General features: G+C 33.6%; 1 protein-coding gene across 1 annotated transcript in view; it reads left to right on the top strand.

Moving 5' to 3' along the window:
* The window catches only part of LOC131675296 (ubiquitin-like modifier-activating enzyme 1), a 96,337-nt gene extending 77,327 nt beyond the window's left edge, over positions 1 to 19,010 (top strand). Inside the window, exon 3 of the mRNA XM_058954224.1 lies at positions 16,849 to 19,010. Coding sequence (XP_058810207.1) covers positions 16,849 to 19,010 — 2,162 coding nt within the window. The remainder of the gene's footprint in view (positions 1 to 16,848) is intronic.
* Positions 19,011 to 19,364: the final 354 nt, after the last annotated feature.

Raw genomic sequence — 19,364 nt, forward strand, 5'->3', positions numbered from 1 at the left:
GATTTCTTTATCTTCGTTTTTTATCAAATCTGTATTCTTAATTTTATTATTCTCATTATTTGTGGTATATTCATAGGATTCTTAATTTTCAATTTCTGTACTTTCTTTATTTTCTACGTTGTTTGTAAAACTAACGATAAATAATACTTGATTTCGACAATCATTAACCTATTCTACTTGTCGTTTTTTCGATTGTTTTCTTGTAAAGTTTTCCCTAAAAATCTGTTTTGTTTTTTCATAATTCTCTATTTTGGTTATTTACTTGCATTGTTTTTTTATTAACACACTGATTGCAACGTCACCCGTATTCAGGTGACAGTAGAGTTTCTGATCGGGCTACGTTATCCATATCGGTGTAACACTTATTTATATACAGCGGTACGCGTGGCCTAATGGAAATTGTACTGTAAACGCTCACGGAAGTCAACGTATTAAAAGTTGATACAGTAAAAGTCAAATAATAATTTTAATGAAATACTAAAAAACAAAATTAAAAAATACATTGAAATGACTGACTACCCCATTCAGTCAAGACATCAACGCTACTTTGGGAAAATTGAACACGTTACTACAAAACAACAGGTAATTGAAGCGCGATTTAGATTATCGAATGCCACATCATTTGCCTCTTTATCAACAATTAGCTCGAGCAGTAAAAACAGTATGAAGCGCAAATAAAAATGGATAGTAATACAGATAATATTAGTAATGAAATAATTATGTGGCGAACGCGACGAACAGCCGAATTCCGCGTTCTCGTGTGAAGTTGCCGTTGCAGCGCATTTTTGTTATTTGTACATCATTTAGTTTTCTCTATATTTTTTCTTGAGTCGCAATTCTGACAGCTAACTGAATAGCAACAAAATAAATATTTATTATCAAAGTCTCGAGTACTCAATCATTCTCCTCAATTACTAATGATACCTACCCGCTAAACAATCATATAAAAACAGAAAATAAAATTATATAATATAAATATTAGGAGCTTGAATGCAAATTATAATAAATTAATAACATTCATTAATACCTTGCAAAAAAAACCAAGTATGATAATATGCACGGAAACTTGGCATCTGAAACACCATCTATTATATAATAGTGAAGGTTACAATATGTACTATGCAACGGTAATCGATTATACGTATCGATTCGTTTGCGATTGGGCAGCACTTGAGGAGCACGAGCTAGCAATTTGGAGAGAGGGGGCGCGCGCGCGGAAAGTATCAACAGTATCGTTAGAATCGACAATCGAAACAAGAGTTGTGCATTAAAAAAAGTGTCCGAGCAAAATTACGTGAGGTGTCATTGGTATTACGCGAGCAGAGAACAAGCAGCAGCATAAGTGACCAATTTTGAGCCACCACATCACCAGTAGCAGTGACAGATATTAGCGAGTAGTGACACCCGACATAAGTATCCAGCGCACGTTAATAGTAGCAGCATCCACATCGGACAGAGGTGTGAGGATAGACGCATTGGCATTAACGGTTACGGCTGATCGTGACCGCAACTCACGGTAGGTGCATCTACCCTAACCGCGACTTTCACGTTAAAATAGTACCACGAAGTAGGTAGTGAATGCGCCGAATAACCCTTTTAGTACGCCGCACCGAGCGTTAGATCGCGACAAATTTTATATTTTTTCTTTTTCTCTCCCCGGCATTGTATGTAAATCTATACACGCGCGCGAAAGTCTTTCGGCCCGTATTGAGGACTGTATTGCTAATCCTATTAAAAGGATTATCGTATTATTCGCTGTATTACGTTCTTTCATTACTTTTGTCTGCCCTAAACTCGTTTTCCAGAAATATTTGAACAGATTTTGTCTAGGGGATTATGGGAGATAAATAACACCCTCTACACAGCACACGAAAGACAAGAATCATAAGTCAGTAACTTAAGATGAGTTCAACTGAAAGAGCTACGAGAAATGGCAGCTTGCATTAATCATAAAGGCGGATTCACGTATACTCATACGTAGATAACAGAGTGGCGGCTAGCTCTATACCGTGGGATATTGAACAACCATTTTCCCCATTTGCACAACTAATTCCCTTTGTTACAACTATAATGATAGTAAAATTAACAAATCAGATGAAGTGGTAAAATATATTATAAATGATGTAAAAGAAATCACAGAAATAATGCAAATAAATAATCTAAATATCCTACAAATTAAATCATATCTAGACAATGTTAAAGAAATAGTATTATTAGTCATTTATAAATCACGTGATTTACGAAAGTCACAATTCATACAGTCAACAAAAAATTATTTAAATCAAACAAAAAATGTAAGAACACACTTATTATAAGAGATTTCAACTGTGATATAATGAGTCAAGATATAATGGATCAAGGATTTCTGTAAACACTAATGGAAAATGGATTTCATCCAGCATTCAGAGATATTACACGACCATCATTAGATAATAACAATAAGGGATCATACATAAATACTTATTTCATCAAATTAGAAGATAATAATTACGAAACCTTCCTTTTAAACATACCATTCAATGATCATTATCTACCAATGATATTAAACAGTATAACAAAAACAAAGAGCTCATTTTACAAAATCAAAAAAATTAATTATCAAAAACTTAATTCCATTGCCCACATAATATATTAGATTAAAATCAATATAACGAATGGTCCAAATCAATTGACAAATGAGTTGATCGCAAAAATTAAATATTGTATTGATAAAGAAGAAAAAAATTAAAATTCAAATACAAACAGTAACAATACGAGGTGTGTTCAAAAAGTAAGGTGACTTTTCAAATTTCACGGTCAACGTACTTTCGATTATCGATTTTTTGTTTTGTTATGTTGGTACACTCTTCCCGAACGTCTGTACCAAGTTTCAAGTGTATAGCATTTTTTGTTTGGTTGTGAGAGGCGTAAAGGTTATAAGTGTTTTGCGTGCTCAGCGATTTCTTGCTATCGAAAAATATGGATCAAAGGATTTGCATCAAATGTTGTGTAAAAAATAAAAAAAAGTGCTCCGAAACACTTGAAATGTTGACGGTGGCATACGGTGAAACTGTTCTGAGTAAAAAAAATGTTTACAAGTGGTACAAACTCTTCCAAGATGGCCGGGAAGATGCCAATGACGAGCCTCGCTCTGGATGCCAAAGCACGTCAATAACTGATGAAAACGCTCAAGCAGTGAAGAAAATTGTTCTGGAAAATCGTCAAATCACTATCAGAGAAGTTTCTGAGGATGTTGATATATCGCTTGGCTCGTGCCATGAAATTTTTTCTAACGTTTTGGGCATGAGACGTGTGTTAGCGAAGTTTGTTCCGAAATTGCTGAATTTTGACCGAAAGAACCGTCGCATGAGCATCGCTCAAGAACTGTTGAATGACGTCAACGGCGACTCATATTTACTCGAAAGGGTTATAACTGGTGACGAATCATGGGTATATGGTTATGATATCGAAATCAAAGTCCAATCGTCCCAATGGAAGAGCCCAGATGAGCCAAGACCGAAAAAAGCACGCCAAGTTCGATCAAATGTCAAAGTTTTGCTCACTGTTTTCTTCGATTACCATGGCGTGGTGCATCAGGAGTTCTTACCATATGGACGTAAGGTCAATAAACAGTATTATCTTGAAGTTATGCGCCGTTTGCGAGAAGCAATACGAAGAAAATGCCCAGAATTGTGGAAAAACAATTCATGACTTTTGCATCACGATAATGCCCCTGCTCACTCATCTTTGCTTGTGAGAGATTTTTTGGCCAAAAACAACACCACAATCATGCCTCAGCCACCATATTCACCGGATTTGGCCCCATGTGACTTTTTCTTGTTCCCAAAACTAAAGAGACCTATGAAAGGACGGAAATTTGCAACGATTGAAGAGATAAAGACTGCATCGCTGGAAGAGCTCAAGGCTATACCGAAAAGTGCTTATGAGAAGTGCTTTGAGGATTGGAAAAACCGTTGGCATAAGTGTATTGTATCTGAGTGGGATTACTTTGAAGGGGACAACATAAATATTGATAAATAAATAAATATTTTTTCTTAAAAATACAAAGTCACCTTACTTTTTGAACACACCTCGTATATTACTACGAAAAGAATGGATTCCAAAATAAATAATAAATTCTTATAAAACTAAAGAAAAGTTATATAATATATGAAAAATGATCCAATTAATAACACAAAGAATATGAAAATAATATCAAAACGATGGATAAGATAATAAAAAAATGCTAAAGAAAAATATAAAAAAATCTTATTCAAGCAGCTCAACATAAGGAGAGGGTCAATAAGTCTTTACAAAATTCAAGAGATGGCGGTCGTCACGCTTAAATAATGATGTTTTCGGCAAGCAATACTACTAACTAGATATCGTACAAAGTTTCAGCTCGATTCATTAAGTCATTTTTTTGTGAGCGTTGGTTGAACAAAAAGTTATTGGTTTATTTGAAAAATGGAAAAAAACAGAGTTTCGAGCGGTGATAAAACATTTTCATTTGAAATGCTTTACACCAAAAGAAATCACAGTTGAGTTGAACGCCGTTCATGGCAAGTCTGTCCCTGTGTATAAGACTGTTTATAACTGAGTAAATGAATTTAAACGCGGCTGTAGAACAACAAAAGATGAACCTCGTTCCGGACGCCCCGTAGAAGTGAGTACGCCCGAAATGGTCAACAAAATCCACGATATGGTGTTGAGTGATAGAAGATTAAAATTGCGAGAAAATAGTTGAGGCCACAGGGATATCAAAGGGTACAATTATTTTAATTTTGCATGAAAAAATAGGGATGAAAAAAATATTAGCAAAATGGGTGCCGCGTTTGCTCACTGTTGAAAACAAACGAACCCGTGTGGTCACTTCTAAGGCTCTTTTGGCACGCATACGTCGTAATCCGAAAAACTTTTGACACACTCACATCCTGAAATCAAAGAACAGTCCAAACAATGGTTTACCACAGGAGAACCAGCCCCAAAGAAGGCAAATATATTATAGCCACGGTTTTCTGGGATGCGTATGGAATCATCTACATCGACTACTTGGAAAAGGGCCAGACGGTCACTGGACAATATTATGCGTCATTATTAGTTCAGCTGAAAGCAAAAATCAGAGAAAAACGTCCTTACTTGAACAAAAAAAATACCTCTTTCTTTAAGACAATTCTTTAAGACAAGTTCTCGAGTTCACACGTGTGCAGTTTCGATGGCAAAAATTAACGATTCAAAGTTCGAATTAATTGACCATCCAGCATATTTGTCTGATTTGGCTTCCAGTGACTTTTTCTTATTTCCTAACCTCAAAAAATGGCTTGACGGACAACGATTCACGTCGAATGACGAAGTGATTGCTGAAACAAATGCCTATTTTGAAGGTTTTCAAAAATCATATTTTTCTGTTGGCTTAAAAAAACTGGGAGGCCGTTTAATAAAACGTATCAACCTTCAAGGAGATTACATTGAAAAATAAAAAAAAATTACATACGTAAAACTTTTTTTTCATTCTTTTTGTAAAGACTTATTGACCCTGCCTCGTAACCCAAAGAAACTATGGTTCATTATAACAAAATAGGTAGAAATACAAAAAAAGGTAACAACATCAACTATATAATAAACAACAATAAAAAAATAACAGAATCACAGGTTATATAGCAGATGAGATGAACAAATTCTTTTGTAACATAGGAACAGATCTAACATTCCCAACCGTCCGCCTTCAATTTTGTTGCAATTGAGATATGATATACTTAATAAAAAAATAAAAGACACGTATTTTTTTATCGGCGGAAAAAGTTGTGTAGGGAGTGAAAACCACCCTCAAAAGTCACCCCTAAAAACAATTAAACATAAGTAACTTTGATTGTAATGAATCTCTATTGATGAAACCAAATGGAAAACATTTCTTACTTAAAAAACAACAAACCGCATAGTTTTGGACTCGGGGGGTTGCAATCCGTACGATGTACAGGGAAAAACTACATTTTTTAGTGGATTTTTCATGTATAGAATCACAAAATTATCATAAAAAAATTGAAAAATAAATTTTCATCTAGGAAATGATAAAATAAAATTGACGTGTTTCGGCGTTTTTTCATTTTTACGTATTTCTACCCATAAACCCTATTAATCCTTAACTTACACACCTCATTTTGGCCACGTAACTGATCGGTAGGGTAAATCTACCCCAGCCCAAAAAACATCGAATAAATCAGAGAATTTGAGATATTTTGCTATGAAAATTTTTTCTAGTATATTTCAAACCTTTTATTACAAAAAAAATATTCAGCTTAAGAATTTTTAATGTTACACACACTGAAAAAATTGTTGAAAAAAAAAATAAATGAATTTTATTTATTTTTAAAAATTGTTTGTGGTAAATCTACCCCACATAGCAGTTAAGGGTTAATACTATATGAATAGTTGCCGATCACCAATTTTGCTGATTTTCCATATACTATGACGTTTAAAAGTTGGCTAGACAATGACACTGTTAGTCTGTAGGAAAAGAAATGTAAGGGCTGAAGACCACCCTCAAAAACTATCCCTAAAAAAACTATTACAGCAATATCTTTGGTTTATATCAATATTTTTCGACAACAAAAAATTTGAAAAATTCGTTATAAAAAAGTGAATGTAACTATATAGGTTTTGTCTCTGGGAGTTGCAACTCCTACAATGTAAAGGGGAAGAACAACCTTTTTGATTGGATTTTTCGCATAAAAATCACGAAATTACCTTAAAAATTAAAAAATAAATTTTTATTTAGAAAATGATATAATAATATTTATTAGCTTCGGAGTTTCTTCGTTATTCAATATTTTGAAGGTGATCCATCCCCAAACCCTACCATTGCTATATGAATAGTTGCCAATCACCAATTTCGCTAATTTTTCATTTGCTATGACGTTTACAAAATTGATAAGAGAATTATACTGTTATTATGCTAGAAAAGGAATATGTGATCTGGAAACCATCCTCAAAAGCCACCCCCAAAACCCTGTACAGCAATATCTTCGGTATTTATGACTACTTTTCGACAAAAAAACTTTGAAAAAATTTATATGAAAGAGAAACATAACCATAGAGAATTTTGTCACTAGGGGATGCCAGCCCTACGTTGTACATAGGTAAAACTGTATTTAGAGTATATATTTTTACCATCCGAATTTAAAAACGGATCATAGAAAAATTAAAAAAACGATTTATCTTGCGAAAAATAATACGAATAAATCTAAAGCATTCCGGTATATCTCCTAAACACCCAGTGATTAAATCCATACGCATACCCCCTAATCAACTTAATCAATCACCCTAATAACAATCATTCCTGAATAACCCCCTGATTAACACACTCGTATATTCGTTGATTAACGCTCATTAACCACACTCGCATACTGCCTGATTAATCGCACTCGCATACCCCCTGATTAACCTCACTCGCATATTCTTTGATAAATACTGATCGACCATACTGGCGTACCCCCTGGATAACCTCATTCTCTCATCAAGCCCACTTTCATATCCCCTGATTAATTCCAACCGTATACCTTCTGATCATTGTCATCTCTTGATTAACCTCACTCGCATACCTCTTAAATAATCCACTCGTGAAGTTAACCCTCACATAAACGTAAGCTCTCAGTTCATCCTTAAGACAGTTTCACCTCCTGAAGGCTTAACCTAATGTGAATGGCTATCGGACGGGTTTACCCCAAGGTCGGTCAACCGCTTGACAAATATTTCCATAGACAGAGTAACCCGCAGAAAAATTCACCCCTATACAAGTTGATTCAGGACAAGTGATGTATGTTTATTTATTTTATTAATACAATATTAATATGTTTGATGGTATCATCATATTCTTCTTGAAATTTAATCAAATTTTTAAAGGTCATGATTGTATTGTATATAAGATCCGTATTCTTGTCACTATTGATATTGTGAGCAATAATAATACTACGCAAACGCCGCAACGCAAACGTAAACAAACGCCGCAGGCATAGTAGTGTCTTGCACCATGCACATTGCAGAATTGCTATGTTTTCACAAATCTTGCAGATAAGATCTTCTTCAATTGCAAAGCAATATTCAAAACCGAATATATTGCTGTAATAGTTTTTTTAGGGTTAGTTTTTGAGAGTGGTCTTCAGCCCTTACATCTCTTTTCCTACCGACTAACAGTGTCATTGTCTAGCTAAATTTTCAACATCATAACATATGAAAAATCAGCAAAATTGGTGATCGGCAACTATTCATATAGTATTAATAGGGTTTAGGGGTAGTTCATCCCCGAAATACATAAAAATGAGAAAACGACGAAATACGTCAATTTTATTTTATCATTTCCTAGATTAAAATTTTTTTTTCAATTTTTTTATGATAATTTTGTGATTCTGTACATGAAAAATCCACTCAAAAATGTAGTTTAGTATGTACATCGTACGGGTTGCAACCCCCCGAGTCCAAAACTATGTGGTTTTGTTGTTTTTTAAGTAAGAAATTTTTTCTATATTGTTTCATGAAAAAATATTCATTACAACAAAAGTAACTGCTGTTTAACTGTTTTTAGACGTGACTTTTGAGGGTGGTTTTCACCCCTTAGACAGTTTTTTCCGTCGATAAAAAAAACTACGTGTCTGTTATTTTTTTATATAGTATAAAATACTAGATTTAACAAACTGGAATACCCGAAAAGAGCAGAAAAAATTAGTATAAAGAATAGTTATGCGAGAGCCATAATGCTCTTCAACAAAATCTACTAAACGAGCTCAAGACTATTGATAGTTTGAATAATAGAAAAAATAAGGAGACATCAACTATTCGGGAAATAAGAAAGCTCTTCTGTACTTCGACAAGGGTACACAAGGAAAACATTACAAAAAATTCATTAACTCAACTAGTCCAATCAACAGAGACATACAAAGCCTATTACGTGCAAAAATTAAAGGATGGATTCAGCCAACGTAAATCGCTTCGGAGTATCGTAAATAGAAACTCTACACAAAATGCAACTCGAGAATTCGGTCAGATTTTTTTTTATAAGAGCTCAAAGTTGGCAAAAACAGATTATTTCAATCTGCAAGCCACGGTATGTACCTGAAAAAGTTTGAAATAGAAGTTGTAGACAATTCCAAATGCTACAATTTGAATCACTGCTTGATTTTTGCGGAGCGCGTCTATTTGAATGCAGACTTTCAGTATTATCAAGCGGGCGAGAGAGGCCCTCACCATTGTCCCCGGCCGCCGGCTTTTCTCGTGGTTGAATTAAAACCTAATTATCATTGTTTAAAGAGCCAAACTATATAAAGCCTCGTATCGTAATAAGAAAATGTAATGTATTAACAATCGAAAGCCGATAATCCGATTTGTTAATTTTCATTAGTACAACGATAGCGATTTTTCAAAAAAAAAACCTTAACTTGGCTCCTATTAATCGAAAATAAAATTAATTTTTTTCAAAATATTCGTTTTCAACTCAGTGACATATATTTCTAAGAAAGAATTTTCTATAATGCATAGGAAAGCCGCAAATCTATTTGTTTACATAGAAAAAGAGGTGCACTTGATTTACGTCAAAAATAAGGTGTTGCAAATTAATTTTTTCGTTCGCCCCTAATCATTTATCAAAATTTACGTTCTAACAAAGAGATTTAGCTCTTTTGCAACTCGATGTCTTCGGCCAAAAAAAAGTTACAGCCCCGTACTTCGGGTGTCTCTTAGTTAACTAATAAGGAGAACTCAGTAACTAATAAAAATATATAATCGTGTGACAACTCATTTTTTTTAAATCACAAGAGCTTTCCTTTAAGAGAGATAAACATTAAAAAAAGTCGTTTTTACAATAAATATTCGATATAGTAGAAATGGCTATTTTCGGGGGTTTTTCTGACTTTTTACAATAACTAACAAATGGAAATAATCGCGCGATGACTTAAAGTGTAGCTTTTGGAATTGTCTACAATTTTTATCTTAAACTTTTTTAGGTAAAATACATACCGTGACTTGCAGATTGAAATAATCTGTTTTCGACAACTTTGAGCTTTTATAAAAAAAAATCTGACCGAAATCTCGAGTTGCATTTTTTATAGAGTTTCTATTTGCGTTACTCCGAAGCGATTTACGTTTGCTGAATCCATCCTTTAATTTTTGCACGAAAATTTTTCTGTTGATTGGACTAAATATCTTATCTAGAAACTCAACCAAGCTACCATGATATAGTTGTAGTTGATGACATTGTATTCAGATCACCTAGTAAATGTTCTACCATAATGCAACACAAAGACATCTACTCACATTACCGGGAAATATGAGCAATAGGACTTACATGCCCAGCAAGACCTAACAATTTTGAAAAACTGATATACAGAAGAAATAAGAATGCGACCACGGGATACTATACAACGGCAAAACAAATATTAAACAGAAATTGGTAATATAGAACCAATAGGTGAAATGAACGGTGATCTGCTTACTAAAGTAGTGCATTGCTACTTCAGCATAAGCAGACACGCCGAGACTATTCTAGTTAAGTTATGTATGTGTTCCATGTAGTTTTAAGTTTTTAGTTTTAATTTTACACTAGACCAGCAAACAGGAATAAATTTCCTTTCCTGGATTACATTTAATGTGTAATGTATGGATGTATATTGTCATATAATTTATCTATATGACTCTGGAATAAATAAATAAATAAATAAATTCATTAATATTTAGTAGTATTAGAGTTAGTATTAGTGTAGTGGCGCTGCATGCGAAATCGGTAAACTATGGTATTCTGAAGTTCGTCTATGAAGCACTTGCTATTACTTCGAAACATTGTCGCTTAGATGAAAGAGTCCATGAAGTAGGTAAAGATGGGAGGTGAGGTGACGCTACTCAGCGGGTAATTAGACTCAAGCCAGAAAGTTGCCTTTCGTGCCTGTTATAATTTCATAATTGGCAACGCGTATACAGCTGCCTATGAATGTATTAACAGTTTCTTTTAGGGAACCTACCGAGTAAATAATTAACCCATTTCTTCCCAAGGCGCCATTTTATAGTCGATTTGTTTTTGACCGAGGAAAACCTCAAAATAATCGAAAATGTATACTAGAAGTCACTTTTCTATTGTAAAATTTCCCGCTCTTTACGAATCTGCAGTCAGAATTAGGATATTTTTCACGGAAAATTACAAAATGGCGTCTTGAATGTTGATGAAAATTTAGTATTACATTAGAATTTTTTTTCAGAAATTAGTTGCTGAAATTTATAGAATCTGGATGAAAATGTAGATTTACATTGAAAATGTTAGTTCTTTGATAAACCTAGGCATTACGAATTTTCCTGGAACATTTTTCCAAGATGGCGGCCAGCAACATGTTGAGAAGCGGGGAAATCTAAAATTTTCTAAATAAAAGCCGATTTAGAGAATGAATATATACTACCTATACTTTCGATGTCGCTGAATACAATGCTAGTGTCAATTTCAATTTTACAAAATGGCGGATCCAATATGGCGTCGGTAATACCAAAATCAGTTTGTGTTGATAAAATCGCAAATCTAAGTGCTACATTTTGTCTTGAATTTTTAGCACTTTTTCTAGTATTTTCCAAAATAATTGATGCAATAGTGGAAGAAATTATTCATCAAGCGTACCTGTTTTTTCAAGATGGTAAGAGTCAAAACAATTTGCACATAGATACTCTTGACATTGTTCGCAATAAATATTCGTACGTTTCTTGCAGTCATTGCTAGCTTTGCATATTCTTTGTGAAGATTTTGTGGATTTATTGTGGATATGATGATACTCTCTGAAACAAGTATCACAGAAATGAGTTTTGCACTCATAGCAATAAAATATTGTTCTTATGGTACACTTTATACACATTCGTCTACGATCAGGTATTGTGAGTTTCAAATGCTTTGATAACTTTTCAATCGGTTGCTCTAAATAAGACTTTGCAACACTTTTTGCAAAATCTTTACTAGACATTCTCTTTTTGTTCACCATATTGTACAAAATCAAAGCATTTGTCAGTGAAGACTCGATCAATCTACATAAAATAAGCCATGTCCATTTCTTTGAACCAATATTCGTTTTTAGATCACTGCAGTATTGATCATGAAGATCAACTCCTCCCATAAATTTGTTGTATGTCTTGAATGCTCCAGGAAATTCAATTGGTACTTTACGTTTAGCTGCTTTATCGAATCGTTCCATTGGAATAGTAGGTGTAACGCCAACGGCTGTAGATAATATGGACACTGGTTTCGAGTCCATTACCGTAATGTAATTTATACCACTGGTTTTATCATGACTTACAACATAAGATCCTCTAACAGCTTTCTTTTTATCTAGTTTATGTTTATCTATCAATGTCTTCTGTTCGGGATTTTTGATCAATGTTTTCGAGTTTTTACTTGATTTATCCAACTCTTTTGGAAACATCTCCTTTGTAAAAACACGATCATCTCTAACCGTACCTGTTGCACGCAGGTTTTGTTTTTTCAAGTGTACCAGTAAATCAGGGGATGTGAAAAATCTATCAAAATATAGATGATATTTAGCTACATCATTCTTATCGACCGATGTTAGAAAAACATGAAGCATTTTCATCACTGCCCGAGATCCTAAACTGCATTTAGAGAACTTCGTGTCACTTTGACAATCATTTTTTCCACAATAGATATCTATTTCTAAAACAAATCCATTAGAAGTACAAAGGGCCAATAATTTTATTCCAAAACGTATTGGTTTGTCTTTGATGAATTGTTTTAGAAGCGTGCGACCGAAAAATTTAATCATCATTTCATCTATTGATAAAGAAGAGCAAAAAAATCCAAACTGTTTTACATTTTCTCTGAAAATGTTGAAAATTACACGAACTTCCCAAACTTTGTCATTATCAGTCTTATCCGAATTTTTCGAAGTTTTCAAATTAGACTTAATTTTTTCAAACAAATTTCTATTCATCGTTTCTGAAACAACATCGGAATGCCATATTTCATCAGTCGACCAGTAATAGCTTTTACGAATATTGGAAGTGGAAAAAATGATAATACCTAAAAATTTGTTGAAATGATCTGCATCTAATTCAAAGCCATTTTCAGTTGTCGCTTCAATAATGTAATCTCTCATTCTATCACAAAAAAACATTTCAAATAATTCTCGAGGTTCCTTTCCTAATACATTTTGTTTTATTGCTTCAAAACTATATATTTCTGATTCAAGTTGAACATCGTATGGTCTTTCTTGATCTATCCATTCGTATTTATGTGAGGCTTCTAACTTTTTCTCGTTCGCGGAAAAATTTTGATACACTTCTTCATAAGATAAGGCTACTGCATCAGTGAATCTAGAAGTTCCATCAGCTTCTCCGTCATTATTGAGACCTTCTACGTCACTGTTATCATCATCGGGTACCCACATAACTTCATGATCATTTTCATCTTCATCACTATGATCATTGTTTTCTACAACACTGCTATCAACACTGGCATTCCTCATCGACTTACGTTTCGGCATGATTTTGCCAGTTTTATGAAACTTCTTTTTGAGTCCGAATCTAATAAATAATTATCTTGAAAAAATACTCGGTGAATAGTAAAGCTCGCCAATTATCCTGAAAAGGACTATTGAAGAGACAGCCGAAGAAAAGAGTGAATATGCTCCAACTATCTTGAAAAAGACCGTTAGAGAAATACGTACTTTTCAATCCTCCACAAGATGGAAAATCTCGCCAATTATCCTGAAAAGGACTATTGGAGAGACAGCCGAAGAAAAAGAGTGAATATGCTCCAACTATCTTGAAAAAGACCGTTAGAGAAATACGCACTTTTCAATCCTCCACAAGATGGGAAAGTTCGCCAATTATCCTGAAAAGGACTATTGGAGAGGCAGCCGAAGAAAAAGAGTGAATATGCTCCAACTATCTTGAAAAAGACCGTTAGAGAAATACACACTTTACAATACTCGAGAAGACAAAGGATTTATCCAACTGTAGGGACAAAGAATCCAGAAAAAAATATAGTAATTAGATTCGCAATTTTATCAACATTACCTGATTTTGGTACTACCGACGCCATATTAGATCCGCTATTTTGTAAAATTGAAAACGGACATTAGCATTGTATTCAGCGATATCGAAAACATAGGAATTGAGTACCCACTCACTGGTGCTCATCATTTTGGTATTAACGACGCCATATTGGATCCGCCATTTTGTAAAATTGAAATTGACACTAGCATTGTATTCAGCGACATCGAAAGTATAGGTAGTATATATTCATTCTCTAAATCGGCTTTTATTTAGAAAATTTTAGATTTCCCCGCTTCTCAACATGTTGCTGGCCGCCATCTTGGAAAAATGTTCCAGGAAAATTCGTAATGCCTAGGTTTATCAAAGAACTAACATTTTCAATGTAAATCTACATTTTCATCCAGATTCTATAAATTTCAGCAACTAATTTCTGAAAGAAAAATTCTAATGTAATACTAAATTTTCATCAACATTCAAGACGCCATTTTGTAATTTTCCGTGAAAAATATCCTAATTCTGACTGCAGATTCGTAAAGAGCGGGAAATTTTACAATAGAAAAGTGACTTCTAGTATACATTTTCGATTATTTTGAGGTTTTCCTCGGTCAAAAACAAATCGACTATAAAATGGCGCCTTGGGAAGAAATAGGTTGATGTAGTTTTTTAATTAATTAATATAATTAATCCGGATTTCGGACACAATAGCATTAAAATAGTACGCGAATATTATATTTGGTTGGGGAAATCACATTATCCGACATATAACTTGAGCGCTGTTAAGAATTATGCGTATATGTATTATAACAGACTTTTGCTGTAAAAATAGTGCTCAAATTGTCAAGCGGAGCAATACATAAGCATTGCTCATGCGATTACTTTAACAAAATAAAGAAAAATCCTTGTAGATTAATTGGATGTTACGTTTTGTATCTATGTTATTTTTTAAGGAGATAATTCACGTCTCCGCACGAATAGAAAAGGTTAATGAAATAAAACGGATTATATGCCGAAATAGTGTAGTATCCAATAGCGTGAAAGCAATAAAATTAGCAAACCTACTGTAAATCAAATAAATTATTAACAAAAATGTAATCTCAGTTAATGGGAGATGTCAACTCTCATTAATTCTACTTATCGATGTGTTAGGTACAGTCCGTTAGTTAGATTTATTATTTTTCCTTTTTGTTCATCTGGCTTTGATATTTCCTTTATTAATGGTCGCGCGTCAGCTTCTTTATTTTATTGTTGTAAATTTTATGTGATTCCTTCTATATGCAGCAACGATTGCACGAATGTGCTATTCTAAGACAATCGTATTTAGCAAAAGTTCGCCGAGAGAATATAAATATAAAATAAGAATACGTGGATCTGCCAGTTGCACTTGCGTGATTAGATATTTACTTTTGAAAAATCAGAATGACAAAAAATAGGCTTAGAACTGAACGATTCGACACTTATCGAAAGAAAGTTCTACTACTTGGTCGTGATGCTCGAGCTAGACTGACAATCGTTGATAAAGAATGCATTGCCGAGGCGCTAATTTCCCCACCTTGGCTCATAGCGAGTTCGGAAAATGAGGTATTTGCCGAAGTTAGTGCGCTCCGTTCTTATTGCCATTCGTACAGGTGGATTCATTTTACATCTAGCGCGCGCTTGCGAATCGGTTATAACTTTTGTGGTATTAACTAATTTCGCCCGCCTTTGCCGCTCGACTTCGTGAGAAGACTTTTTTAAGAGCTCTTCCACAGAGTCAGCAACAAAGGCATCCGAATTTACGGTGTCCTTTTGTCGACCTTACCTGTGTAAGTTTTATCGACCTTACCTGTGTAAGTTTTATCGAGACATAACAGGAATAATCAAACACTTACTTAAATATGTAAATATGTACCACAAAATATTTTATGGTTAAAAGAATAATGATTTAGGGAACTCTGTGAATCTGAAGTTCATCCTTACTTCTGTAGTCCGGTTATCTCAATTTCATTTTCCCTTTTAATTAAAAAGAGGCTTCTTGGGACGTTAACAATCAATCTTTCCTTTTCTTAGCTTTGTATTATATTGTCCTTTTTTTCCTTTGGACTATTTGCCGAGTATTCTATTAGTTTATTCACTAATACAACACTTTCGTTCGATAAAAGATTGATTAAAAGAATTAATACACCATTTTAATAATATTATTAATTAAAAAGTCATTTTTTGTTTTAATATTTTAATTTCAACTATACTTTTCGGAATACAAATAACGTTCTTTCTACATAAAATACAATACTAGAAAGATTAATGCTCTCAAAACTAATAAACGACTGGTCTAATTGTGTGTGTGTGTGTATGTGTATGTGTGTGTGTGTATTTCTAATCATCTCTCTTTTTGTTTCAATCCGTCTTTCGTGTTGTCTTTGCATTTACCGTTTGGTCGTCTCCGTTCTTGCTACGTCACTACTGTGTCTGCAATAAATAATGGACTTTGATTAACACGCATGTAAACATATGCGCAACTCAACCTAGCCATTGTAACAGGTTTAATGAGCGAAAAAAACGAAGCATAGCGATACCCACTGTAATGTCTCGTCATAAAGATCACAAAAATAATAAAATAACTAATTTTTTAACTTTCATGGCTAAGTACTAGTGAAAGATTATCAGTTTGTATGCTTTTAATGTCTGTAAGAAATGAATACTGTAGAACAATAAGTTTTAGGCAATGGCTATTTTAATAATTTATTTAGTTTAATTATGATATACCGTAATTTTCAATGTCGTAATGTCTAGAGAAATCGGAATAAACCAATTTATATCAGAAAGTAATGGTACATTAATAATATTTTTGTTTTTGTATTTCAGGAAAAAATAGAGCAGAATCTTGTTGCCAACAGCTATCAGAATTGAACAATTATGTACCTACCAAGTTTTCTTCTGGTCCATTAACAGAAGATTTCATTCTTAAGTTCAAGGTTGTTGTCATAACTGAAGCATCACTGCAAGAACAGCTTCGTCTTGCAGAAATTACTCACAAAAACAATATTGCTCTCATAATTGGTGATACTCGTGGTGTATTTTCACAAGTTTTTTGTGATTTTGGAGACAACTTTTTGATTACAGACGCTAATGGCGAACCACCAGTGACTGCTATGATAGCTAGTATTTCACGAGATAGTCAGGGTATTGTAACTTGTTTAGATGATACTAGACACGGCATGGAAGATGGTGATTATGTTACTTTTTCAGAAGTAGAAGGAATGATAGAGTTAAATGGATGTGATCCTAAAAAAATAAAAGTTCTTGGACCTTACACTTTTAGTATTGGTGATACGTCTACATTTTCAGAATATATTCAAAGCGGTATTGTTACCCAAGTAAAAATGCCGAAAACATTGAAGTTTCTTTCATTAAATGAATCTTTCCGAAAACCAAACATTATTATAAGTGATTTTGCAAAACCAGATACTCCATATCAGGTTCACTTATCATTTATTACGTTACATCAATATGTTCAAAATTTTAAACGTCTACCCGAAGTATGGAATGATGATGATTGTCGAGAATTCTTGAAGCTGGCACAAAATATTAAGAAGAATTATCAGTTCGATATTCATTTGAACGAAGAACTTTTAAGTTTATTTTGTAAAACATCCGCTGGTGAACTTAGTCCAATGAATGCAATTGTTGGTGGCATTATTGCTCAAGAAGTTATGAAAGCTTGCTCTGGAAAATTTCACCCAATTTTTCAATGGTTGTATTTCGATGCCATTGAATGCATACCAAGAAATATTTCTGAATGTAAAGCATATTCAGTTGCAGAAAACAACCGTTACACTCGTTTCATTTCAATATTTGGCAAAGATTTTCACGATAAACTTGCAAATTTACATTACTTCATTGTAGGCGCTGGCGCTATTGGATGTGAGTTATTAAAAAATTTTGCTATGCTTGGGATCGCGACTAAAGATGGTCGTATAACTGTTACTGATATGGATTTTATAGAAAAATCGAACCTTAATCGACAATTCTTATTCCGTCCTTCAGATGTTCAAAAATCAAAATCATCTACTGCTGCTAGAGCTATAAAAAAAATGAATCCGGCTACTAATATAATAGCACATGAAAATCGAGTTGGACCGGAGACTGAGAAAATATACAATGATGAATTTTTCGAAGCTTTGGATGGTGTTGCAAATGCACTTGATAATGTTGATGCTAGAATATATGTTGATCGACGATGTGTTTATTATCGCAAGCCGCTACTTGAATCTGGAACACTTGGCACAAAAGGAAATACTCAGGTGGTGGTACCATTTTTAACAGAGTCTTATAGTTCATCTCAAGATCCTCCGGAGAAGAGCATTCCCATCTGTACTTTAAAGAATTTTCCTAACGCTATTGAACACACACTACAATGGGCGAGAGATAATTTTGAAGGTTTATTTAAACAAAATGCTGAAAATGCTGCGCAATATATAAGTGATCCCCATTTTGTTGAGAGAACATTGAGACTGCCAGGTGTACAGCCATTAGAAGTTTTGGAATCAGTAAAAGCGGCTTTAGTTGATGAAAGGCCGAAAAATTTTGAAGATTGCATTATCTGGGCTCGTTGTCACTGGCAAGATCAATATAATAATCAAATAAGACAATTGTTGTTCAATTTTCCTCCCGAACAAATTACTTCGAGTGGACAACCATTTTGGTCTGGTCCGAAGCGTTGCCCTATTCCTTTAGAATTTAACATTGATGATGAGTTACATCTAGATTACATAGTAGCTGCTGCTAATTTAAAAGCAACTGTTTATGGAATCAATATCAATTTGAATAAAGAACAAATTGCAAAACTTGTATCAACGGTTCCAGTACCCGAATTCACACCTAAATCTGGAGTCAAAATAGCTGAAACTGATTCCCAAGTTCAAGTCTCAAATGGAAATGGAAATATTGATCACGAAAGATTGAGTCAGTTACTTGCTGAACTTCCAAAGATTGAAGAATTAGAAGGTTTGTCCATACTTTATTAGAGGTTGTCATTTAATAATTTAGTACATGGTATATTCAATTTTTTACAATTTTCCAGAGGTATGATATGATACCAAGACCATTTTATTACATGTATGAAAAATTTAATCTAACTGATTTACAATTAGTTCTTAATAGTGATTTATTGATTATAATTGATTAAAAAACGTTACATTTTCGTCTTTCATGATTTTGTATAAAAGATATATTGTACCCGATCACGTTTCGTTGAGCCAATTTGTCTACTTCATCAGAATCAATTTATTAGAACACAAGAAAACATAACTAAAATAAGAAAGAAATTAACAAACAGTACACTGAAAATACACACACAAATGTTTAATTTATATAATTCA

The sequence above is a fragment of the Phymastichus coffea genome, unplaced genomic scaffold (assembly GCF_024137745.1).
Source record: "Phymastichus coffea isolate CEN01 unplaced genomic scaffold, Cenicafe_Pcof_1.1 PCOF00018, whole genome shotgun sequence".
NCBI classification, from domain to species: Eukaryota; Metazoa; Arthropoda; class Insecta; order Hymenoptera; family Eulophidae; genus Phymastichus; species Phymastichus coffea.